This window comes from Palaemon carinicauda, chromosome 19 (genome assembly GCF_036898095.1).
Source record: "Palaemon carinicauda isolate YSFRI2023 chromosome 19, ASM3689809v2, whole genome shotgun sequence".
Taxonomy (NCBI): domain Eukaryota; kingdom Metazoa; phylum Arthropoda; class Malacostraca; order Decapoda; family Palaemonidae; genus Palaemon; species Palaemon carinicauda.
The window spans coordinates 27,188,988-27,216,671 of NC_090743.1; the positions used below are offsets into that span (position 1 = coordinate 27,188,988).

The 27,684-nt window shown below is 38.0% G+C and overlaps 1 protein-coding gene across 46 annotated transcripts in view; it reads left to right on the top strand.

Moving 5' to 3' along the window:
* The window catches only part of slo (calcium-activated potassium channel slo), a 608,128-nt gene extending 583,207 nt beyond the window's left edge, over positions 1-24,921 (top strand). For 41 of the 46 annotated variants that reach the window (XM_068393381.1, XM_068393340.1, XM_068393345.1 and 38 more), the window contains one exon: positions 18,461-24,921. In XM_068393381.1, coding sequence (XP_068249482.1) covers positions 18,461-18,680 — 220 coding nt within the window. In that variant the 3' untranslated portion in view covers positions 18,681-24,921. The remainder of the gene's footprint in view (positions 1-18,460) is intronic. The other 5 variants (XM_068393384.1, XM_068393350.1, XM_068393383.1 and 2 more) reach the window with 1 other exon arrangement.
* Positions 24,922-27,684: the final 2,763 nt, after the last annotated feature.

Below are 27,684 nucleotides of genomic sequence, written 5' to 3' on the forward strand. Positions count from 1 at the left end.
AGCTCTTCCATGTATGTAAAAGAAGGCTGGCAGAGTCAGCAATTGTCACTCTACCTGTTTTATGGGAAGTGGTGCAGCTAGGACTTGAGAAACCATATATGATGCTTGGAGAGAAAATCTCGCCCTTTTATTTTGAATATGATAATCTTAGTCCCAGCAGCCTATATATTGGTAATTTCAAGTTCTAATCGTATTGCCCCATCCTTTATCACACAAGTATTTTTTTTCTTTGGCCCCATTACTTATACAGTCAGTTCTCATTCAAAAGGACTTCAGTCAGTGTTTTTCATCACTCACTAATAGTAAACAGAATTGCTATCATACTATGTTTCATTTGGTGTTTGTAATCACCATTGATGACATACAGTATTGACCATTATACAAATACTCTTGTCAACTCTAAAAAGTAGATGGACATATAGTATTTATTTTTCAAGTTCTCTGAATTTGCCAGTGTTTTCAATTACTGTACCAGTGAACAAAATCAGAACATAATGAAAAATAGAAAATTTTAAAAGTAATTTTCAATTTTCCCAGCTATGCAAACTTAAGTCCCCTTTAAAATGGAGCATTTCTTCAGCAGAACTTGAATGGCCATTAAAATCGATAACGAGTCAGCTAACGATAGATGGTGAGTGTGGACATACCCCTGTCAAAGACTCTTCGCTTTTAACCTTTGGCTCTAAATTAAGAGGGTTTGTTGAGCTGGGAAGATTAACTTTTAAAGGTCTCAGATTTATATAGATAGGAAAGAACAGAATTTTAATTATGAAATTTTTATTTTTATACTCGCCTGATATTCATATTGCCTCCCTTTCTGGGAACCACTATGAAATCTGGTTGTTGATGGCAAGTAGCTAGTCAATGATATGACATATTTTTTCCTACTCATCAGTTCTCAAAGTCAAGAACCCTATCGTTAGTCTCTTGACATCACTGGTCAGTGTGGAGGAGGGAAAGGCACGTATATGAACATATTTGATAAATTTTATCATTAAATTTGCTTTTATTCTTATGAAACTCCCCTGATGTTCATATTGCTGATTCATATACAGTACTCTGATAAAAATGTGATAGTGAATGAAAGAGTTTGGAAAGTAATAATCTAGATTAACAAATTTCTCAACCATTCAAGACTAGTTTGCAAGGTAACCAATCCTAACACCAAGTACACTAACTTTTAGTCATACAAGTTTTCTGGTTGGATTCCAAGCCTATGCCCACTATTCACTTTCTAAATCTAAAGTCTTGTATCGTATAATAAGTCAAACCTTGAACCTTCTCATAGAAAAAAATAGTTATAAATTAAGTCTAACCAAATAAAGTAACAGTAAACTCTTATTTACACAATATCTCTCAGAGTTATCACAGCGCTTAATGCTTGCCCAGTAAATTTTAATAAAAATATGTTTCTTTTAGATAAGGCCTTGCAAAAGCTGACTATATTCCACACAAATAAAAGTAGCTGAACTACCCCTTTGAGTCCTTCCTGTAAGTAATACGCTGTGTGACCTTGTCACTAAATACTTAACTAGAAACAAAATATAATTTGGAACGATGACCTTTGAAATTCTAAATTTATAAAGGTTAACTTTTAATAAATCACTCCTGTTTCACACAACTTTACTGATTTTCCTCCCCCAAAAATGATATATGGCACGTAGAGTCTAATGTTTAGTATAAAAATAATTGGTTCTGAAATTTGGTAAGGAGATAAAATCACTTTCCCCACCCTCAAAATCCCATTAAAGGAAATGACCTGCAGTTTATTAACATCTTTTTGATACTAAAGTTAATAGCCAATCTTGTAATGGTAAAAAGAAAACATTTGTATCTGTGGCATATGTAAAAGAAAAAACTTTTCAAAGTCTTTTAATAGAGAATTTGTTTAAAAAAGTAACGTTACTTCTTAGATTATCCTAATCCATTCTGACAATGGTAAGGTTTTAAAAAGTAAAATGCCTGAATACATTCTCAACCCTGAATACTATAAGTTATACCATTTGCTTAATAACATTAGTTTCTTAGTTAATTTCTAAACATTTGTAGCCTACAAAGATAATTTCTTCCAAGAGAAACCAAAATATCAAAAAATTATCTAAACTAATTTGTATTGCTGAAAATTCTTTAATTTTTACCAATCCGAATAACCCTTCTATATATTACCGTATGTTGTAACTCGCCAATCTCTATCTTCCAAAACTGTACATGATCTTCTTTGAGTCCTTTACCATAGAACATACCCACTGAACTGGTACAAGTCTTCCCAAAGTCAGATAAAAGAGGAGAAAACTTTCCATATTAGGAGAAGTTGAAAAAGACTGTTGTAGACCTATAAGGTATACTAGTCCTGTTGACACTGGGATAAAGCTTTCTTAAGCAGAATACTATTGGCTTCCCACGATTACAAAACAAATCCCTTAGAGGTGAAAATTCTAAAATTATAAGCCTGTTGGGAGATACATAGGTACTCAAAGAAAGAAACCACAAAGCATCTTTTTTATATCTCTACCTACTCAAACAGCCACCTTATCAATTCTGCTAATACTAATACATAACCCAAAATAGAGGAAGGAAACGAAGGACTGCTTCTGAGGATCAGACACTGTCCCCATTATAGAAGAACATGCTTGTTCCTATGTTTAATCATCAAACTCACAGTGGCTGTCACAGCTTTGAAGTCTCACCTGAAATAGTCTTATCCAAACAAGTAAAAAAATATAAATTAAAATTTAGATGTTGGCTGCAAAAGTTTCCCTCTGCAAAGGAGTATTTGAAGATTCATTATCATCATCTCCTCCTACACCTATTGAAGCAAAGGGCTCCCGTTAGATTTCACTAGTCTCTATCTTGAGCTTTTGAATTAATACATCTCCATTCATTATCTACGACTTCAACCATGTAGGCCTGGGTCTTCCAACTCTTCTAGTGCCTTCTGAAGCCCAATTAAATTTCCCTAGTAAATCAGTTCTCAAATCCTCGGCATTAGTTGTAGGTTGCAAAGAGTAATTACAACCAAACAAATACTTCTACATTAACATAATTAAGGAAAACTCAAGGTGTGCTAATAGCCGAGCCTATAAGCAAACAATGAACACTGCCATCTGAGACATAATGTAACCCTGGACCATTGAAATAAGACTCTAGTGTTTGCTTCTGAATCAAGCTGTAAGCAAATAATTATAAGTGAAGCTACTCGCATGTCTGGTAACTTCTTGGACTTAGTATAAACTGACTCCCCTGGTGTTATAACAAGTAAGGTTGGTTCTCCAGTTGGGTTTTCTGATCATGCCTTGGTTCTGTTAGTAATTAAGACTGAGCAGCCTGTCCCTGATGTGTCTTACTTATGTAAGATATATAAAGTCTCAAGCAGAATGGAATGTCATCTCATGTGATCTGCATTTGAATTGGTTTCAAACCTCTTGATACGAAAGAATCTGCTTACTAAATCTGTTTACAATAGGAACGATCCTGAAGCAGAAGGAAGCTATCAAAGCAGCAACACCTTCTAAGGGCGTGACTGTTTTCTCCAGCAAGAGGAGCCACATCAACCATGAGATGGAGAGACTGCTGCTTGTCTGGATAAAGGGCAGAGAAATGGCTGGAGACACTATCACCGAAGCGATAATCTGCCAGAAAACCAGCGCCATTTTCGGCGATCTTGTGCATGCTCAGGCCAAAGCCAACGCAGGAGAAGGAACATCATGGCAGGAACCCCCAGAGTTCAATGCTTCTCGCGGGTGGTTTGAAAAATTTAAGAGACGCTCAGGCATTCATTTGGTGGTGCATCATGAGGAGGCTGCAAGCTCGGACACGAAAGCGGCTAAAGCCTTTGTTAAGACGTTTGATGAGTTGACTGTTCGGGAAGGCTACAGTCCCCAGCAAGTCATCAATTGTGACAAGATTAGGCTTTTTTGGAAAAAAAAGGCCTCGTCGAACGTACATCACGGTAGAAAAAAATAGCTTACCTGGGCATAAGCTTATGAAGGATAGGCTTACCCTTGCACTCTGTGCAATTGCCTGTGGGGATTGCAAGGTGAAACCCTTGCTGGTGTATCACTCCGATGGTCCTCAAACCTTCAAAACCCACAAAGTCGCTAATGAAAATCTAAACGGGTTGTGGAGGGCTAAAAGAAAAGCATGGGTAACAAGACAATTGTTCATCGAGTGGATAAATATTTGTTTCGGCCCGATTGTGAAAAAGTATTTGGAAGATAAGCGCCTCCCTATCAAATGCCTGCTGGTGCTGGACAATGCCCCCTGGACAATGCCCCCTGCTCACCATCCTGCCCTTGATGAAGATATTGTAGCAGAATATTCATTCATTAAGGTTCTCTATCTTCCACCGAACACCACCCCTCTCTTCCAGCCCATGGACCAGCAAGTGATTTCAAATTTTAAGAAGCTTTATACAAAATATCTCTTCAAGAGATGTTTCAAAATCATTGAGAGCACAAACATCACCCTTCGTCAATTTTGGAAGGAGCATTTTGATATTGTCATGTGCCTCAAAATCACCGATCAAGCTTGGCAGTAGGATTTGAGGTGCACTTTGAACTTTGCTTGGAAGAAGCTGTGGCCTGATGTCTTCACTCAAGATTTCGAGAGCTTCCACGCAGACCAAGCTGAAGCCGATTCTGAAAATGTTGACGATCCGGAACCTGTTGCTCAATCTGAAGTTGCCGAGATCGTTACACCCGGGAAGTCCATGGGTCTGGAAGTTAATGAGGCCGACATTGATGAGCTTATCGAGGAGCACCAAGAGGAACTTACGACGGATGACCTGAAGGAGTTGGAGGCCATGTGAGTGAACGTCGTTCAGAAAGAGTACAGCGGGGGTGAGGAGGATGATCCACGGACAACAGCAGAAATTAAGAAGGGTCTAGATGGCTACTTTAAAATGATGGCTCTCGTAGAAAAGACACCCAGAAAAAATTCTCACAGGTCGTGCACTTGAGTACTGTAATGAAATTTGCCCGAGTCATTTCAGGAAAATTTTAAGAAGCAGGTAGAAACAAGCTTCTTTGCACGATTATTTTAAAAAGAGGCCTTCGGTAGAAGCAGACCAAGCCCCAGCTAAAAAACGAAAGAAAAGTGGCAATGATGAAGAAAATACGTAGTGTAATTAAACTTAGAAAATACAAAACATTAAGTAAGAAAAAAAGAAAAAAAATTAGAATAAGGAAAGAATAAGAAATTTTATTTCAAGTTTATCGTAAAGTTAAGTGTTAATATTTCCTGCCGTTTGTAAATATGTTTCCTAGAATCAAGTGTTAATGTTTTCTGTCATTTATACATCTGTTTTGTAAAGTTAAGTGTTTATGTTTTCTGCCACTTGTTAAAAATGTTTTACGCCATTTTTCATCTTCTACCGCCCCTCACTTCGCTCTCGGACATCGCCTCACTCCAAAGGTAAGGTTCCACATTTTTGTTACTGTATTTTGCTGTTTGCTCTAATTAAACACTTCTTTTACAGGTTACCAATGGTTAATTTTAAATATGTAACTTCCCTGGTAAGTACATATATATAGCTTAAATCCCACGTTTCGACGCGGCACGGCAGAAATTCAAATTCGTGGCGATCGCCGCCATGACAGTAGGAGGTCATACATGAGCGCCATCACTCGAAGGTTATCAAAACCATTCCCAGCATCTTCTGAAATTCTCTGTCGTTGTTCGAGTCAACACCTCGGGAATTCGTTTCGTGGATATATTACTTTATTCTACAATTTGGTGAAGTACCTTTTGTCTGATTATTGTTATTAGCTTTCGCTGCCTTTCAACTATCTAAGATATTTTAGGATAGTTTTTTGCTGGTCCAACTTGGACAGTTTAATTGTACTTGATTTTCAAGCAAATATGTCCAGACCCAGTAATGGCTCTTCTGTTGTTAAACTTTGGGTGTTGGGCTAGACCGGCTTTCGAGCTGCTCTTAATTCCCGCACTGTAATTAGCAGGGAGCATGTATGTATTTGTTTATGTTTCTTGTTCGTACATGGAGGGTTCAAAGATTTTTTCCCCCTACTTTATTAACGAAAAACTCTTAAAGTTATAATGGAAGGAAGACATTTTCTACATTAAACATTGGATGTCACTATTTTGTAACGTAACTCTTAGCAGAGCGGAATGTGAGTACCTTGAAGGAATTCACTGCGCCATCGTGATGACATCACAATCCTGTGACGTAATCTGCTTAGTATGACTTGCATTATATGAATTATTTTCTTTTCTTGCAAGAAATTTTTAAAATATTAACTACTAAGCATAAGCATATTTATAATGTAGGGAAATATATTATTTTCAAGTATATATATGTCCTATTATTATATTTCCCTTAGTCAATTTTCGATTTTAGAGTTTTTTCTCGAGGGTAACAGTTATTTTACGCTCGGAGTATGACTAAGGGAGATGTCAGATATTAAACGATCATTTTTGTTTCACAATACTTGTATCGTTATTTAATATTTCGCTTTGGAGAATACTAATATTATTCATATATCCTATTGTATTTTCATTCTGGCCCTTGGCTAAAGAGGATGATCTCTCTCAACGGCCAGGTCTATTATGATCTAATGTGAAATAGTTTAAAGTGCTAGTGTTCAATGGCACATATAATGACGCAATGCAGTCAATCTACGATACGCAATACTCTTGACAATCGTTTTTTGCTTTCACAAATACTGGTATCGTTATTTTATATTTCGATTTTGAGAATACTAATATTAATCATATATTCTATTGTATTTTCTTTCTAGCCCTTGACGAAAGAGTATAATCTCTCGTAACGGGAAGGTCTATTAAGATCTAATGTGAATAATTAAAAGTGCTAGTATTCAGTGTCAGTGCAGTGGAGGGTGCGTCCGTTCGTGTCCGTCATAATCCCAGCCCGGGACCTCTTCCATGCTCCCCAACCCCTGGGAGAAGGAATGTCGAAAGGGCAAAGGATATGGGAGACCTTGTTTAGCGAACGGACGTCCCCTTGAGCATTCATGTTGACGATCCCCAGATTGCTCTCCCTCGCCACAGGAAAGTCGAGGTTAAAATGTCTGCGTCTTCGTCGGACGACGCAAAACCACGACGTGCAATCGATACAGATCAGGATCAAGGCGTTCTGGAAGTATCGACAGTTGACGATACCTCGCAGCGATCAGTACATCGTTCAGTTAGCATACACGGCGCTCATCATGTATCTGATTTGTCTGACTTAAGAGGTCTATTTTGTCTCTGTTGGACACTTCTGATTTTTGGGAGGAAAAAATCGCGTCTATAAAAATCTAAGGATAGCAGTAGACCAAGAAAACGGTCTTCCGATATTATTGGACAGTGTATTGCTCCGATACTCAGCAACGCTCCCTCGCAGCGATCAGCTCGCGTTGCGGCAAGCGACAAGGTAGACGCACAGCTCACGGCATTCTGAACAGTCACGGCAAAGTGGACACATGCCAGAAGCTCACGACAAAGTGGACACACGGCAACCTGGACGCATGCGGCAGTCTGGACATACCCTGGTCGCATGCAGTCAGGTTTTGTCCCCACGTCACTATACACAAGTAATTGTCTCACCTTCGCGATCTGCGGAACGTGCGACTATCGCTCATGCCAGACGCATGGGACACGATGTTAGCTCACGGCAATCTGGACGCATGCAGCAGTGGCATTTGGGACTCGTGCATTAGACTGATACCTCTCATGGAAACATACAAGTCTCAATCTGGACCCATGATGGACTAATATGGTCGGGACTTGTCCTCGCAACAAGATGGACAAGTTTTTTAACTCTCCTTCGCGATTTTCTGAACGCGCAACTAACGCTCCCTTGCGTCATGCTGTTGACATACATGCTGAACGCATGCGGGAGGCACTCGATCAAGATTTTCCCTCGCATGGGTTTACAGATGTTGATGCTACCTTACAGCATGATGATCTTATGCTAGATCTTTTGAGACGACTAAGAGTAAGGACAATCCAACCTCCTCGTGGAACCTGGATATAGTCCTGGCCTTTTTAACCTCAAGTAGGTTTGTACAGTTGGACAAGGCGTCTTGGAAGTATCTTACCAAGAAGACACTTTTCCTAATTTCATTGGCTACAGTCAAAAGATTAGGAGAGTTAAAAGCCATCAGCAAGAAGATGGGCTTTAATGGAGACAATGCAATTTACTCCCTTCTGCTAGGCTTTCTTTTCAAAGACGAGAAAGACAGCCTCTGATGCTCAGTTAAAAAGTCCTCTTTGCCTTTATCAAAGAATACCCTGGCCTAAGGATTTAATAAGGGAAACTCTCCAGGAATGTGAGTAAGAAGTTTTCCCTATCCTTAAGGTAAAACCACACGAGGTTAGAGCTGTAGCAATTTGTATGGCTTACAAACACAATAAAATGAAGTCAATTTTGGAGCCTACTTTCTGACGAAGGAAATAATCTTCACAGACTGCTATCTCAAAGATGTACAGACCCAGTATGAGGATTGCTGTTACCTCCGGCTTCGTAGTTAGAGAAGGGTCTACTGCCTCTTCCCGATAACTTAATATATACCCTTGCCTTTTCTCTTTTACTTGTGTTCACAGGGTGTCTGTGAGGTTGTCGCAGCCTTCCGTCAGTCTGGAAGCAAGTCAAATTAGTTTTAATGTGTTCACAGATTGTCTGGAACGTTGTCGCAGCCTTCCGTCAATCTGGGATGCAAATCAAATTAGTTTTAATGTGGAGTAGGTGGTCAGAATCAGTATCCTTGGCTATGCCAGGTTTGCAAGGGTGGTGGTCTAGCCACTCTAAGGTCGAGGACCTTGTGGCAGCCCCAAGAGACTTTTCAGCCCCCTGAGTGGATCGCTGAGTCTCTTAAGGAACGCAGGCGAAATGAGGCAGTATCATTGTGAAGCCAGCTTCCTTATCAGATTGTAATGCCAGAATCAGTATCCTTGGCTATGCCAGGTTTACAAAGATGGTGGTCTAGCCACGCTAAGGTTGAGGACCTTGTGGCAGCCCCAAGAGACTTTTCAGCCCCCTGAGTGAATCACTGAGTCTCTTAAAGAATGTAGGCGAAATGAGGCAGTATCATTGTGAAGGCAGCTTCCTTATCAGGTTAGAACCAAATTGTTAGTACTACTATTGTAGTTATTAATAATTATACGAATTCCCAATGGGATGAGGTTTTCAACCCACCTCCAATTGTGGGAATCAGCTATATATATATGTAACTACCAGGGAAGTTACATCTTTAAAAATGGTATTTTTATTATAAAATAAATTTTTAAATATACTTACCTGGTAGTTACATATATAAAAGGGCCCCCCCTCCTCCCCTCTGAAAACAGAGACATCGAATTTCTGAAGATGTTGGGAATGGTTCTGATAACCTACGAGTGATGGCGCTCATTTATGACCTCCTACTGTCATGGCGGCGATCGCCACGAATTTGAATTTCTGCCGTGCCGCGTCGAAACGCGGGATTTAAGCTATATATATGTAACTACGAGGTAAGTATATTTAAAAATTTATTTTATAATAAAAATACCATTTTATTATTAAATGATCAAAATACAGTACTTTTCATACATTTAGTACTGTTTAGTGGTGTGTATCCTTTTTATAATAATTTAATGTGGTGTTTTTGTAGGGTTTGGAACGAATTAGGCTATTTACAAGTGAAAGGCGACTCACAAGGCGAAAAAATCACTTTATGAAAGTCATTACAGAACCAATTTGGGAGGCATTACTGTATTTACATTAAACAAAGCCAGGAAAGATTTGAATCACGTAACTACTGAAATTCTATTTAAATATCAGTGCAAAGTAAAGGTCTTATTTAGACATCAGAAAAGTAGGAGAAATTATGTCATATCATCAACTAGTTAGCTACCACCAACCACCAGATGGTGTGGTGGCTCCTAGAAGGGAAAGCAATACGTATCGGAGGAGTTTCATAGAAATAATACAGATTACTTTTAAAAATTTTTATTTGTTCCCATGCATATGCAAACCATTCGTCCTTTAAAATAAGGAGACCCACATATTGATGGGTAGGAAATTCCATAGAACCGAACTGATTGGCCTTTTTCTTCCCTGGAAATGTCAGTTTCATTGGTCCTGTATGAGGGCAAAGAAGATGACTCCAGCAACCCCCTTATCTAACTATTATAGGGATGAGTAGTACTATATGGGTCCTTTGATTGACCAGATAGTACTACATTAGATCCCTCTCTAGTTACGCCTAATTTTTCCTTTACCTACACCTACATCAAATAATCTTCACTCAAGGGGTTCACTACTGTACTGTAATTGTCCAGTGGCTACTTTCCTCTTAGTAAGGGTAGAAGAGACTCTTTAGCTGTCGTAAGCATCTCTTCTAGGAGAAGGACACTCCAAAATCAAACCCTTGTTCTCTAGTCTTGGGTAGTGCCATAGCTTCTGTCTTGGGCTAGAGTTTTCTTGCTTGAGGGTACACTCAGGTACACTATTCTATTTATCTCCTCATTTCCTTTCCTCACTGGGCTATTTTCCTTGTTGGAGCCCTTAGGCTTATAGCATCCTGCTTTTCCAACTAGGGTTATACCTTAGCATGTAATGATAATAGGGTCTGGGTTGTACTTGGTAAGTACCTGGTATGAGGTCAAAAGAGGAATCCATTCTCCTAAAGAGGTTGGTATGCATTCCAACATTGTCCTCCTCATAAAGGGAGGAGGGGGAGAATTACTTCTTATAGAACTATTCAAATCACAATGGTGCTCAGGAGTGCGGATCCAGCAAGTGGCAGTACAATCACTTCATCCCCAAAAGAGGGGGTAGGAAAGAAAAGGTAGAAGAACCAGTATTTCTGTCGTTTATTCCAGACTTTAATCTGCATGTTACCATAGACAAGATGCTTCCTGTCTCATGCCAGAGCTCGGTTGGATACTCAACTACTTGAGTAACCACCATAGTACCAAAAACAAAAATGTTGAGGGACTTGTGGTTATATTCCCATAGGTAAAAGACAGTGAAGCTGTTTATTGTTTTCAAACTCCTGCCTTCAACACCTGGCCAATTGCAAGATCCCCACAGGGCAAAAAGCCTCTCCACTACGCAATGGTACAGAGTGTTCCAATCCCACAACCTGCTCGTGGTGACTAAGAATGTCTGTTGGGACATTCCTCTTGCCCAGTGTGTATCTAGCTGTCAGTTCTGTGTCATAGTACACTACCGAGATTGCACCTGCTTCTTCAGCATGCACTGTGGGATCAAAACTGTGCCCTCTCAGATTTTGATGTGGGCTACAATGTTGGTGTTGTCATTCATCAACACTAACAAGTGCCCCTTAAAAACATTTTGGGAATGCTTGCAGGACTAAGAATGCTGCTTATATTTCGAGGAAGTTGATGTGCAGATGCTCTTCTTCAGTTGACCACACACCTGAGAACAGTTGCATGTTCAGAGGTTGAGAGTCAACATGGACTCCCCTGGTGAGGTTTTCCTTGTCTAGCCACCAAGACACATTTTCTACACATGGTTCAAGGGATCTCCGGAGGATTACTAGTGATTCCTTAAACACCACTGAATTGCTCTTTATTGGAGGTGCCTGTTTGAAATTAGCTTATCCAACAAGGAAAGGTGGGCTAGAAGGCTCTGCCAGTGCCAAGCTGGAAGTACTTCCTTGGACTGAAACAGTTGCTCTACCCCTCTGGGCTTGCTGAAGTGATCGTTTCATGGAAAGATTCTTGCTGCTGGTGTGTCTCTCAGTATGTCCAGATACAGTTCATACTTCAACCTCTTCCTTGGTATGAGATCGTACTTCTCCCAATTTATCACAAAATCTAGATCACAACAAGAGGAGAAAGTTATTCTTGATTCTATAGCATCTGTCTCACGGAGGAGGCCAGGATCAGAGCCAAGTGCAAAATTTTGTTTGACCAACTGGAAGCAAAAGTTCTCAGATACACCAATCTGATTACCAACTTGATCCAGGGCCCAAATAGCAAGATCCAACCAAGGCAACTCCAGAGAAGGTCTCGACTCTTGAAGGGCATCAGATTGCCAAGCAATGACAAAAGTACCAGCTGAGGTCAGTGCTACGGTCCCCTCAGCCAAGTCATTAGGACATCCACAAAGGAACATTCCAACTTATGGTTCTCTGCGTGAGTCGTTACCAGGTCAAAGTCTAGTACCTGTGGGGGAGGAGAATGCCAAGTACCTGAGTACAGTACCCAGCAGGAGCCTGCTGCAGCCTCTCCCTCCCCACAATTACAAGACTTCTGAGTCAAGGACAAAATCAGCAACGTAATCAGGGTCAAAGATCCAGGACAGCAGTCAACTGGGTGAGAAGGATCTTTAGCACTGAATACAACAGGGACAGAAAAATCTTTCCTCTGTTGATTTAGGTGGAGGGGGAGAGCCAGCCCAGCTCTTGTGTGCACGGGGTACCTGCCTGCGGCTGTCAGCTGCTCACATGTGTGCAATGACGACCTTGAGATGTGTAAACTCAATGTAGGATTTTTTTTTTTTTTTTTTTTTTTTTTTTTTAGTAGTAGTAGTAGTAGTAGTGTGAGAATCAGAATCTGAAGAGGATTAGGAGGTTGATATCAAAGAGGAGCTGAAATAGGTGAGGAGTAAACTCACTTCTCCTCTTTGCAACTTTCCGTAGGCACTGCAAGAAGTCAAGGTCTGAACTACCATCAACGACGAAACTCCCCCAAGGAGAGAAACCATGCAGATCGCTCCAAAAAAACAAAGCTGAGAAAACATGTCACAGAGAAAACAGCAGGCACACCTCCTGGGGCTTGAGTTACATGAACTGCAAAGGAGAGAGGTACTAGCACAGGGATCACGGTGACAGGAATAGGGGTGACAAGCACAGGGGTGACAAGCACAGGGTGATATGCACAGGTGTGATTTGTACATGGTAGACAACAAGTGCAAGTGCTAATGCACTGGTATAATGACCCTGGAGCTCTACACCCAACTTTGGCTTGTGTACCGGTGCTGGAGCTTTTCTTTAGCAGGGACAATGCCAGGTATGCAAGCCTTGACAGTTCTTTTGGGATTTGAGAGGATTCTAGGGATCACCAGTAGGTCACTGAAACCTTTGGCTTTGGGATCATTGCTGAATCACTGGGTCACCATGGATACTGGAGCGAAGTATCTGTAGCTACTTGCTCCCTCCAAAAGTCATTAAAGCCTATCTGCAATATGTAAGGAAGGCTTGGCCTTCCTTAGGTGACTTGTCATTAGCAGTCTACAAGAAATAGTTTCCAGTAAATCTTGGAGTGCAGCAATCACCTCACACTCTGATTTCTGAAAAAACTCCCCAATCTAGATCTGAGTTCTCTCTGCTCCTGAAGCATATTCCCTGGGACTAAGCAAATTATGTAAACCCAGAAGTTTTTGCAAACGGTGAACAGAATGAGGAACGCAAAAGGCTAAACAGTCTCTCGAGCAATTCATGGGTTGTCAAGAAAAACACGGTAGAAGACAGATTTCTTGCTCCTCAACTGAAACGCCCACTTAAGGGAGGCCATGATCTACACTTTGTGAAATGGGAATGATTGTGAACAATTATGTCCCTAACATAGCAATTGTATCTATTGCCAGTTTAATCATAATGTACACTCAAAATTGTACTTCGTTCTATTATTAACACAAAGCCAATATCAACTGTTCTAACTAAAAAGTATAGAAAAAGAGTTTAATAGCCTTGGATTGAACACAACAGTACATCCGTACTCGTTGCGACCAAAAACAAAAGTCAAGTCTTTGACAGGCGGGTGGGCAGGACTTATCAACCGTGCTCACCATCTGATATTAACTACAGTACCTTGTTAGCAATTCAAAGGCCAATCCAGTTCTGCCGAAGACAGTCCCCATTTTATCAGATGAAAGGTTTGTATATGCATAGGAACTACTAAAGATGCAATTTGTGATAGTTTTATACAAAAGATGTTCAGATTTAAAGGAAACAGAACAATATTTGCTCAAGACAAATAATTCACCCACAGTCATTTAAATATTTTAAAGAAAAAGAGTAAAGTAGGTTTAATTGTACTCTTATCCTTGAAGGGTAGCCATATGTGGTAATCTTATTTAGACAGGCACGTTGATGGGAAATAAACCAATTCAAAAGTATTTGATAGACATAATTTTAAAGCAATTGATTAGTGTGCGATATGTATTTTACCCATGACTAATTGTCTTGATATTACTGATATAGTGATTAAAAATTGAGCTTCACTAAGTTTCTCACTTTACAGTATAGTATTGTGTATGAATAATTTAAAACATAGTGTGATAGCAATAAACAAGTGTGAGAACTCGAACACCGGTGTTGTATTCTTAGTACTGTATAGTACCATTGACATTCAGTATTGAGATACACAACAGCACTTCACACTGGCATGATGGCCATTTTTAAGCAATCATTTATCAGTTAATTAACTTTTATGCATAATTTCATATTTGTACTTTTTGCTATTCTTTCATTCACATCAGATATGTTCACATCAGATACATATAGAGGTGTTTCTGCAGCACAGCACAGATTTTTTTTAAACGAGGCCTTTCACAATTTTGCTTATTTAATGGTCATGAAGTATACTGAGAGAATGACAGTAACACAGTTACCGTACTGACATCAATTTCTACAATTCATCATGAATATAACTTCTGTTTTAACATTTCTTGCTCCCCTCTCCTTACTTTTCAGTAACCCCTTTTAGCAGTGATTCATTACCCATGAAGAACCTCTTAAATGAGAAGACTTCCACCAATTCATTGTCCACTTCTTATTGATGATACCTGATTATTGCCTATAATTTCACTTCTCTGATATATACAGTACTTTTAAATGAGTTATGTTTGCTTTAATATAGAGATTTGATTATTTGCATTGTATTCAGGTCAATATGTTAGAGATGCTTGCTTTATCATGACATTTAATACTCTTTAAATTCTTGTTAGTTTCTGTCCCTTAATATTACTGTGCTTCAGAAAGTCCAAATCTTTGATCTCTATTTGAGAGAGGAAATTATTGCTTGGCGTATTCACTAAGCTCTTTCAGAACAAACAGAGAACTCATTGATGTACAGTAAAAAAAATGTTCAGGGTAAGAATTATTTTCTTATTTTAGATGTAGTTAATTACTCAAGTTTTCCCCAAATGGCTTTTTCTAGTATGGTTGTCACTGTCACAGAAAGGCCTACAATACAAATGGTATTCCCTTCTTGATAGTGGGTGGTTTTCACTGATTTTACTTAATCAGTAAAGATTATAAAAGGATGTTGCTTTTAAAATAACGAAGGACTTGGTATCCCTTAAATGTTATTTTGAATGTACATTATTGATCAAGTTACTGTACTGAAAAAGAAGAAATTTACAGGGTCTCATGAGTAAATTAAATAGATCAGGAGATTTTCTGCTTGCTCTGTCAGAGGCTTGTTGAATGCACCATTGACTGAAAACAAGAAACTGTCACACTGACAAGAAGTGTCTTGTTCTGTCATGGTGCTCTCAGTTCACACATTTATGTCCCGCAGTTTACGTCTCAGTTTGACGAGATAAAAGATACTTCTTCGTGACTGTTCATGTTACCTCCAGCTCAAAATATGCAGTTTCTTGTAATTTTTGGCACTTATGCTCTTCTATTCTTCTCTTTGTTGTGAGTGCTTCAACTTTCATACCCCCTCCCTCCCTTTGCAAATCTTTAGAGAAATAAAATTTTGTATCATATGCAGCAGGTGAACATAAAGTATGCCTTTGAAACTTTACTGAATGATTATGAATTAAATCCGTGATAGCGCCTGAGTTGTGTAATGTTTTTCTTCATTTGTTTCATAAACAATCTTAGCATATTACAGCATTAGCTTTCAATGCTATGTACTATAATGGTAAGTTATTCTAGCCAGACCAGTCCTATTTTATTTATGCTTTTTTATCATGTTGGTATGATTATGTTTCTGGTGTAAGAATGATCAAGTGAAAAAAAACAAGCTTTGGTGTGATTGAAGGGTTTTTATACTGACATACTCTTGTATTCATAAAATTGACATGCTGAAGAAGTTGTATTATTCTTAAAATTTTGATAATTGCACTCATTATTTTTGTATATTTAAATAACTGCATCTAAAAGAACCACAAGTTGTTATACAATAATATGAAACCTTAATCTAAAACAGATGCTGTGACCAATTGGAATTTTGCTAATTTTCGTATGTAAAAAAGAAAAAAGTAAGTGATCTGAATAGTGTAATTAGTTTCTTAAATGTTATTACTATATGCCAAAATGATATACTGTACAGTACTTAACAAGTTAGGATTTTTATTGTTTACATAATGTGAGTCAAGAACTTTACTTTGAATAACAGAGTTGGGTGAGAAGGGTACTTCAGAGTTTCTGGTTTCAATCTTTCTTGCAAATCTAAAACTTTTTCCGAGTGAAACTGTTAATCACTATATATACTAAACTGGAGGGTTTTACATAGAAATGTTTCCATAGTTTTAAGAATTATAAGTTTAAAGGTAAATTAGGTATTGGAACTTATAAAATAGATAGTTAAAACAAATCAATTCTCTCTCTCTCTCTCTCTCTCTCTCTCTCTCTCTCTCAGAGAAAAGAATGGTCATTATTATACTTAATATCCTGCTTTTTTCTAGTGAAAGGGATAGCTATATTCCATGGTTTATTATTGTGTTTCTAGAGCATATAAGTCATTCAAGACTATTTTTAAGTGTGGCTGTAAATTTGATAATTTAACTTCTTCCATACATAAACTGAATATTCTACTTCATTCCCTTAACAAAGTAAAGTGAATCCTGTACATTATAAATCCAAGGATAATTATTCTAACAATTTTATCCAGGAAATGGAGAACCCTTCTCAAATAACAAATTGTGTCAGCCCCACAGCCTATCTTTAGTCTGAATCAACACATATTTTTATTATTGATACAAAGTTATCAAGCAATGGAACTTCTAGAAATAATGTTTCCTTCACTCAATGGTACACTATGTGACACAGATATCAGTCATTTTAAATGTATCATTGCTCTTTTCATCTTGATTATCATTCACTTCTTTATTTTTACTTTGCTGTTATGAATGGTTAACAGGGGAGTAAACATGGTTTTGGCATATTGTAATTACCAGTAAGTCACTTATATTGGAATTAATTGATATTAGTCATGCAGTACTGTCTTATTTTAATTTAAAACATTATAGTACAGTATAATAATCATTATGAGTATCATGAAATTTAATCGTAGATATGTGAAATCACCAATTTACTTCACCAAGGAACTAATTTTTATTAGATTAGTTAATTATAAATTAGGTTAGTAGTAGAATTCAGAACTATTTTTAGTTCTTTCAGTACACCAAACATGATTCAAAATTAAATTGGTGGAAACTTTGTGGATAATGCATTAGTTACATAGGAATTTCTTAACTATCTGTCCTGGTGTTGCTTGTTTTACGTAAGTTTTTGCCAAAATAAGAAGAATACTGTACCTAATTTTTCAAATGAATTCTATTCCAAATACAGCATTGATTTAGTGCTTGTGGTAAATAACTATAATTGGTGATAGAAAATATCTTATTCATTAGAGACTAAATATACTGTATGCAGTTAAAATAAAAAATTTATGATAAAATTGTACTGCTGTTGGTATCTTTTCAGCTGTAAAACGTATTCAGAAATATTTTGGGTAAAGCTTTTATATAATCCCTTTAAAAGGACTGGTTACGAATGTATGTGTGCAAAAGTTGTGAGTGCATGCCAAGTAATGTGCATGATTATTTATGCAAAGATCATTCAAGGTACTTTCTTCATATAAAGTAACAAAGTAAACATAAGATAAAGGAAAACCAAATCGTCAGTGACATAATAAACCTCATAGCTGTAATTTGTAATTTACCAAGGTATTAATTAGGGCTTCTAACATATCAAAAAGTTATGGATATGACGTGACAATGTTCTTGACATTTTAAGCATTCTTTATAGTTTCTTGAGCTCTAAAGATGTTATTGCATATCAAAAGATCATAGCTTCATGATGAATTAGTATAAAAATTTCTTGATGAACAATTGTTGATACAATGAAGTCTCACAGTTCACTCACTCGAGAACTGACTGTATCTGATTATTTTTGCACTTTTCACCCTTTTTATGGTACTGTATTTGATAACAATCAGAATTCTACCTCAAAACAAAGAGTGCCTTTTGCATCAAAGTCTGGTTTGCTAAAATAGGTTACTGTAATGTATTTCAAGATTGTACTTGCACCTGGCTTGTTAAATTCCTATTGTAATTTATTCAAAACTATGTAAGTAGGCTTTGTAAAGTATGTAAACCTGCTTATAAACACACGGCTTATGAGACGTTTCTGCACTTCTTGTACAGTAGCATGGCTAATGAACAAGCTTGTAAACTGTTTGCAAAGATCGGGAGGAACTCGTTTTTTGATATATCATTTTCGTTATGCTCGTGAGATATGAAATTGATTTACAGAACACTCCGTATGACTCCTCAATCTGGCGTTGGTTTGGACTGCAGATTCCGAGACACATCAAGTTCGTGTGATGCATCGTCCAAGCGGTATGTGATAACCAACCCACCGGATGACTTCACGTTGCTGCCCACTGACCAGGTGTTCATCCTCATGCAGTTTGACCCCGGCCTTGAATACAAGCCTAACCGAGGTGACATGGCCAAGGAGGACAACTCCTGACTCCTCCTCTGTAGCGCCCTCACTGATGGACCCTACTCCTACATCTGAAGAGTCCAGCGCTGCACCGACACTACACCAACACCATAACACACCACCCGCTCATCAGCTGCTGCTGTCGTTCGCCAATTGCTCATAGTTGTGCATCAGCGTTCGGCAGCTGCCACGTGCTGTGCCTCAGCCGTCCTCCCCACTACAGTTTCCCACCCTTGTCTCCTCCCCCATTCCCCCTTCCCCCTCCACAGTATTGACCTACATTCCCTGTAGCAGCCCTCATTTCCCTTAGTGGGTTTTTGGTCTATTGTGTTCCAGATGGTCCCAGCATAAGAAGAGGTGTTGTGCACCTCACTACATGAGCAGGTGGCCCATGTGTGCTTTGTCAGTCTTAGTTCATATGTGTTCATGCTGTTCTGTAGTTGCTCATTTTTCAAGAAGTGTGAATTGACAAATCTTTTAATTTATGATCTTTAACATCTATGTATATATTGATGGTTGAATGAGTATTCTTTGTGTGTTCTTCTCTACTTTTGTGTGGGATCGTGGACTTTTGAAATAGGGAAATTCACAATGTAACAGAATGTTCCAACTATGCAAAGTTGCTACCTTGACTCACTCGCTAGTGTCCCAGGTGGTTGGGTGTAGCTCCATTGTTAGCCCTGAGTTTAGTTGCCCGTTGTAAGTCAGCCTGCACATGCCCGGCTCACAGACACATCGGCCAATGCAGCCGTACAAGTCACACCTGCAGCAAGTGCTCATGTATTCAGGGTCCTTCAAACTCCTCTGGACACCTGCTACAGACCAGTTTGAAGTAGTGCTAATTTGTTTATGTCAATGCAATGCAATTGTATGTTTGCAGCGAATGAAGAAGCACTGGGCAACTGGTGCTGTGGTATGGATGGTCCAGTTCTGTTTGAGAGTGAGGATGCTACATAGAAAGATAATTATTAAGCATATCTTTTTTATGTACTTTTTTTGTAATTTGTGGAAAGCATTTAGGTAGATAAAGTTGTCTTAATTCAGTAACTATTTAATTTATCGTCTTTCTTGTGTTATTATGAGATAATGTTTTGTTTATAAGCATTTAATTTTTTTTATTTCCTCATCTAACCATTCATAATTTTTCTAACCAGATTTTATAAATTCTGGTTTTACAACCACATTTTCACAAGCACTATATAGCCAGGGATAGTTGTTCAGTAAGACTTAGGCCCAGAATTGTATTTAAATGCGATTTGTTTAGAAGAGTGTGAAAAATAATGTGTTATAGTTTTTTACTTAGTTGTGATGATACATTGACAGAGTTTTCTGGTTAATGCGTCAGTGTAAATAATAAAGAATTCTTGTCTTACAAGAAGAAATTGTCAAAATGTGTGAAATTGTCAAAATGTGTGAGAAGTTGTATTTCACTAATCAAAATTAATGGCGCCATGTCCGTGAGGTGCCAGGGTGCTGGGTCCTGTGGGTCCTGGGCCCATTGTGGTCATTTGTGGCTACTAGCACAACCACCTCCACTAGAAGACAGCAGAAGAAGCAGGAGTGAGGGCCCAAGGACCTCAAAACACTTCTTATGATGGCTGATCATGTCATAAGCTTTTTAACTCAGAGAATTTCGTCAAGTCATCACTACACAAAATGCTGAGGATCTCAGGTGGCCATGTAAACTGGTGGTAAACGAGTGCATGTTTTACAATAACTGTTTTGTTGATTACATATCCTGAAAAGCGTGTTTTTATCCATGGTCTCAAAGGGGAGGCAAGTCCACTTTGATCCACCAGTATATGGCTATCTATGGTCTCTTCTAGTGGTTGTGACCACTGGTGGCCCCCTTAGCTGATAACGAGGTTTTCTCTTTATCCTGCTGAGCCACAGTGACCCCTGTGATCATATCCTAGTTGTATGGTATGCCATTCCACTTTTTCTGATGTTAACATTATCCTGTTTTGATCCACAGTGTGCAATGATGTATAATAATCCTGTTCCTACTTACAATAACCTTAGGAACTTGGTCCATAATGGCCGTTAATATCAGTGATAACACTCACTGATTTATGCTTGAGTGTTAATATTCACCAGAGTGTCATTAATGTCTACTCATGCATATTTTCTCCAGTCCTAATAAAGCTGTGCTGCACGGAAGTATCTGTGAACATTGACAGTTGCTCAGCTAAGGTGAGGGCTGATCATCCATCACCAGAAGCTGCAATGGGAGTGATTAGCGCATGAGCCAACAGGAAGGACTCACTAAGTGCTGCTGCTCTCTGGCTGCAACTGTGTTGTAATTGCCTTACAAATGCCAAGAGCTTAATAAGTTTTTATCTCTTCAATCATGGCTTAATCTTTTCATAATATCACAGACAACTAGCGGGTGCAGGGATGTGTCAGTCGACTAAAAGTTATGGAGACGAATGATTGTTGAAAATGAGTTCATAGTTTAGATTTTTAAGAAGTTTAAAATGTTTTGTTTTTATATTTTGTTAAGATAAACAGATATTATATGGCAAAACAAGTGAAGTGAAAAATACAGTATATATAGAAACATAAACGACTTCATGCATTGTATGGGCAGCCGACTGACAACACTATGCTCCCAATTGTCCACCTGCCTCATTTCATTTTCTTTGAACTATGCAGAGACAGAATCAGGAAAAAAGAAAGGTATCAGACTCCAGAAGGAGTCACTTGTTGATATTGATGAAATTGACAATTCCAGTATTTTATCAGAAGATTAAGGTCTTTCTTAATTCCTTGACTTTGTCCCTGCAGAAGTATATTGGTCATGCAGTCAAATTACTGAAAAATTATTTCTCATTAGTAACATAATGAAATGTGATATGTAATATAGATCAAGGTGTCATTTACTGCATGATAATCGTGCTTCTTTTGAAAATGTTTTATGAAATCACTATACAGTATACTATTTATCCTTGTATTTCTTCTTCATATTTAAGGAAGAAATTTTTTAGTCTATTTTGTGTCCACTTGTGTTTCCCTGCCTTCTGCTCTGGCCTCTTCAAAATAATGCTTCTGCTCTTTTTCAGTGTGAAATCATTTGGTCTTTTAAATTCTTACAAAAAAGGAGAAAGGCTTCTTAAAGAGGATTTAAATTGAATGAAATGGAGTTTTTAGTGTCACCACAAATTTCAAAAGGTAAAAAAGGGAAGAAGTATTTGAAATTGTGATGCACCATTGGATATCATCATATCATAATGACTCTGATAGTGACCTTATACTTTTTACAGTACACTTTTCTGCTGGGTTGCACTCAAAGCCAAAACAGAGATTAACAAGTAAATACACACAAGGAGTACATTTATATTTTATATATGTAAATTTAGATTTATAACAGTTGGCCAAAGTATGCATATCCCCAGAACAATCTCCAACATTTTAATTGTACATTAGCAAACCTATTGTAATTTGTACAGTAAATATGAATAAAATAATATAAAAGTTGTTAAATGAAAGATCACAAAAATAACTTAGACACTACTTGTAGGGAATATTTGCCACAAATTTAATTTATGATGATTCTGATAAATTTATATTTGTGTCATTAACAATGATTTCCATAAAATCTGAATGTACTTCTTGTGTGTATCTTAAGTGTGTGTATATCAAAATGTAAATATTACACAAAGGTAATCAAGACATGCCAAAATCTAGTGTAGCCTCCGGAAGAGAAAATATTCATAAGAACTGTACATCTACTTATTGTCAAGCCTAATTGTTATAGGAATTTGGTGATGAACACCCTCATATGTTACGGTACTAAAATTGATTCACACCCAGAAATTTATTATTCAACATAATTTTTATGGTAAATCAAGATCATAAACTGATGTAGCATGAATTTTCTTAAGTGAATTCAAGAAATGTACTGTAGAAATAGAAAGGATAGATCTTTCTGGACCCTTTCAGAATTTAAAATTTCTCAACCTCAAAAAACTTTTGTAAATCAAATGTCAGATTCTATACAATTTTTCTCATTGCCTGTGGAGTGCTAAACAATGATGTTCAGAGGAAACTCTGGGAATTGGTAAAGCAAGACGTCTTGCTGTATACAATATACACACACTATATTGAGGCAATCACATTTCAATGAGGTTATTTATAGTTCATCAGTCACTGCTCTCATGATTTTATACCTTTTACTTTTTTAATAATCTATGTTCTGAATCAGAGTCGTAATCTGACTGTTGTCCTTTACCTTGGCACCAATCTAGGGTGAGTCCAGCATATTTCTAACAACTCCAAGAAATCTCTGATGTTTGCTGTTGATATGTAGAGTAGCATTTGGGTGCAGAGCATCATTTGAATTTAATCAAAGTAAAATTTTGTGGGAATAGAAAATTTTTGGTTAAATCAGTACTTTCTAGTGGTATAATGCAGTAATTTAAAAGAATCTTGTATAAATCTTGAAGGGAATTGATGATTTAATTTCTTAACATACTGTACTTCTATGGTAATTCTTTGTAGTTGTTCGAAATATCCTAGTCTCCCATCTTTACTGATGAGATTTGTTCACTTGATTAACCTGTGCTAAACTTTTTTTGTCTTATCTGGGCTCTGCTCTGCAAACCCGCCTTACTAAGTCTTGTTTTGTTGCAGAAGCAATAAGGCAAATAAAAAGTTGTAGAAGTTTTAAGAACTGCTTGTTATGCAAAATGGCTGTTGCCATGATGCAGAAAATCTAAACGCAACATGGATTTCTGATTTTTCTAAGCTACTGTACATGTGATAAATGTTATAAATAGAGGAACTTTTTCTCTGGTGTAGTGTACAAATCTTCAAGTTCTTTTCATAACATAAGCGGATGTATTTTTTATGAATCCTTCTGTCGAGCCAACCAAAACAGTACTCATATACTGACTCTGAGTCAACACTTACATCTCTAAAATCTAAATATGATTTAAAGTAAGAAATTATGGGATAATAGGGCTGATTTATAGGCAAAGATTTGCATATTATACCGTAGGGTTGCTTCCTCTGAATTCATGCTACCATCCAGTGGCATAGGGCTGGAGGTTCTGACTACATTATTTGTGATGCTAAGTTATCACTCTAGCTGGACTAGATCCTGATTGGCTAATGTATCACAAGGTAATGCTGCCAAGAAGAGAAAAGGCCACTGGCATGTTTATTTAGTTAGTCACAATGTTGTTAGAATGTTTGGCCTCTGTGCGTGTGTGCTAGTGTGCCATCTCCTCAGGCCACTGCATAGCGGACTTGCGGCCTGGTTGGGGTTAAGATTCTTAACAAAATACCAAAATTTCGACATCCTCCAGGGAAGAAGTGTTTTAATTGCATTTATTTTTATCATTGATTGGGTGAAATGCTGTGTCTAATAGCTCTGTTAGATGGAATTGTTGATATTGTTATATACTGAATTGCCACTTTGAAACTCTCAGCAAAAAAGAAAGAGAATTTTGCTCTTAGTTTTAGCCCCATCTATGGTTGTTATTGCGAGCCGATCTCTTGTGTCCTGCTGTCATGCCCTCATCTCACCATTTATAAATCTTGACTTGCCCTCTCTCACTTTGTAGTAATACAAACAATCAAAATATTTTACACAGAATTTGAAGTTAGAATTAAAGCTAACATAAGAGAATTATTATTTTATCTATGCAGAGTTTTGGGGAAAGTATGTATGATATTCATACTCATTAAACAGGAAATAGTTCTGCTTTGTATGGAATGAACACTCGTGAATATTACGTGAAAATGGTTCCATTTCACAAGGTGCAATTTCCTCTAATGTTTATCAAAAAAATGCATGCACAGCCAAGTTGGACTCATTTTATTCATTATAAAAAATGGTATTAGTATGTAACGCTAGACACTAAATTGTTTTCAAATTACTTCACATTAAAAGATTTTCTATAAAACAGGAAATGTAACCTATTGGTACAATGAATGCTTATGATTTTTCTAGCACATTATAGAAATGTATGAAAATATGTTTCTTTTTTGTTTATTTATCAACTTAAGCAGCATTACCTCATGTAATCAAGGCTAGTTATTCACTTAGAAAGAAGGCGGAAGTTTAATTTTATATATACAATATATATATACACATATACAGATATTTAGAAGAAAGGGATTCATGGGGCAGTGGACGGGACACAAGATATGGGATAACGTTGTGTTAATGTTTGTTTAATGTAAGGTATAAACTTATTACACTATGGTTCAGAACTGTTTTTATTTGATGAATATTTGAAGCAATAGAATAAATGCACCTCTGTTAAAACTTCTTTCCTTAACCCTAATAAGTGTAAGAATGACTATTTATTCTGAAAGTATTATAATACGTAACTAGAAAGTCTGACTAGTTCTTTTATCATATCTTTAGCAATGCTGAGAATCTATTAATTATCTTTTTGCTAAAAAAAATGGATAAATTATTCATCTTGTATGGAATTTTATGCAGCCTAGAGAGGCCAGTTATTTGACAATGCATCTCTTATCAAACAAATCTAGCCTTTCAAACTTCCTTAGGTAAGCACTGTATTTGGAGATGTCATTAAGTGACAACCCCTTCACAAATAATATAATACAGTATAGCATTGAATGATGCCTGTACAGGTATTCTTGTTTATATCTTCCATTGTAATGTTAAATACAGTACCGTATACCAATGCTCAACCTCATACCTTCTTAAATACAAAGCTTATAATATGAACATGGAAAGACGGACATATCAATTGTCCCTACCCTGCTTATAAGCCAAGAACATTTTAATAATATAGCAGTTCCTGGATAAAGCAATACACTTGGCCCCTAACAAAAGCAGCGGGCGTACCCCACATACCCAGCCAACCTTGGGAATGAAAATAAAGTTTGTTATTGGCATTAAACATGGCAAATTCGTAGAAAATTTGTATTTTTCCTAACTATACAAACCTTAGCTATTTATTAGGGGTATTACTTTCGGCGTAGCTGAAATGCCGAGCCATTAAAGTTTAACGAGGGTTAACTCCCCACACTGCTAGTTAGTGGGAGGTAGCTTGCTACCGCTCCCACTCACACACCTGTGATTTAGCTCACTTTGCTTGGAGGTAGGACTTCAAGGGGGATAAGGCTGGTAGGCAAGTTTGTATAAATAGCTAAAGTTTGTATATTTAGGAAAAATACAAATTATCTACGAATTTGTCATTTGTTCCGTAACTGGAATACAAACCACGGTATTTATTAGGGGTGACTCACCCATTAGGAAGGGTGGACATCCCTGCTAATCTGGCTTTTGGCTTTACCCGGGTGCTCCTTATCTGAGTAGGTCAGTACTCAAAAATAAGGAGTCCCTGCACCTCGCTAAAACCTTGCTACGCAAGGTCCGCGGCCAACACAAGATGTGTGTTGAGATATATAGAAGTGTGACCGTCCAGGTAAAGTTATTCCGAGTCTTTTAGAAGGAAAAACTGTTGTAACCAAGACTTTCCCAATACCATCTCGCCAGGGTATGGGGACGCAACAGTATTAGTTTTAATACTAGGTACACAAGGGAGCATGGTTTACCTGCAGTGCTTTGAGGTCAGCTTGTGCAGAGAATCCAGGATGCTGCTTTCCCCAAGAGAGGGGAGGAGGAAGAAAATAATAAGAGCCAGTCAAACCTTTTCATTCACGCAGACTAAAACCGGCTAACAATGCCCTCAACCTTCTGCTACTTGTCCAATAAGGAGCTTGAGGTTTTAAACCAGCTGTAGTGCAGCCACCACAGGACCGATAAAAAACGTATCGAGTCTCCTGTGAGTCACGTCTTGCAGGTACTGGGATGTGAACGTAATTTGACGTTTCCACAACCCAGCTTGAAGAACCTGCGTCACTGAAAAGTTTCTCTTGAATGCCAGGGACATAGCTACGCCCCTGACATCATGAGCTCTGAGGCGACGTGAAGGAGAAGGATCTGGATTCAGAGCATGGTCTATAATCTTGCAAATCCATGCTGATATTGTGTTCTTGGTGACCCTCCTCTTGGTACTTCCTGTGCTGACGAAGAGTGCAGGCACACGAGGACGGGCTGCGGCTGTTCTTTTAAGGTACAGCCTCTAACTCTTCACTGGGCAGAGTAAGAGATGATCAGGGTCATCTGTTACAGAACGAAGACTCAAAATCTGGAAGGAGTCAAATCGTGGATTCGCTACTCCCGGGTTCTGAGTCTTAGCAATAAACTCAGGGACGAAGCTGAATGTTACCTCTCCCCATCCCCTTGAATGGGCGATGTCGTATGAGAGACCATGAAGTTCACGGAGTCGTTTGGCCGAAGCCAAAGCTACCAGGAACACAGTCTTCCAAGTTAGGTGGCGATCTGTTGCCTGGCATAATGGTTCATAGGGAGGTCTCTTAAGAGACCTGAGAACTCAAACCACGTTCCATGGGGACAGGTAAGTTCATTACTCCGTATGAAGAAACCTTTGAAGGAGAAATTTACCGCTTAGATTTCTTCTTCCGCCATCGCAAAAACCTCTCCCACTAGGAGGAAGATCACTCCCTACACTCACTATACTTCTGCAAGTGGGACAAAGAGTGTGGGGATCGGTCTCCACCACCGATATAAAGGTTCCACAGGGCCGGCCGGTGAGTCCAGGGCAGGCACGCATGCTTGTAGAAGTCAACTCGCAAACACACACTAGAAAAAGAAAAAGCAAAAACAGATTAATGGCAGTCCAAGTAAAGGAGAAGGATGAAGAGCAGCAATGTCCATTCACCATAGGAGCCAAAAGTAAAGTGAGCTAAATCCCAGGTGTGTGAGTGGGAGCGGTAGCAAGCTACCCCCCCTACCCTCCCCTCCCCCTTAGCTAACTAGCGTGAGTTTGTATTCCAGTTACGGAACAACTTATAATTTACTGGTAGCCTTCCATCAACAATTTATTTTCATAGTTCAAATACAAAACAAAATACTTATTATAATATATGACATAATAAACAATCTTTTGAATCGTATAAATCTTTAAAACCAAACAGTTCAATTTATAAACAAGGGTAAGAGGCTTGGTAATCATATACCATA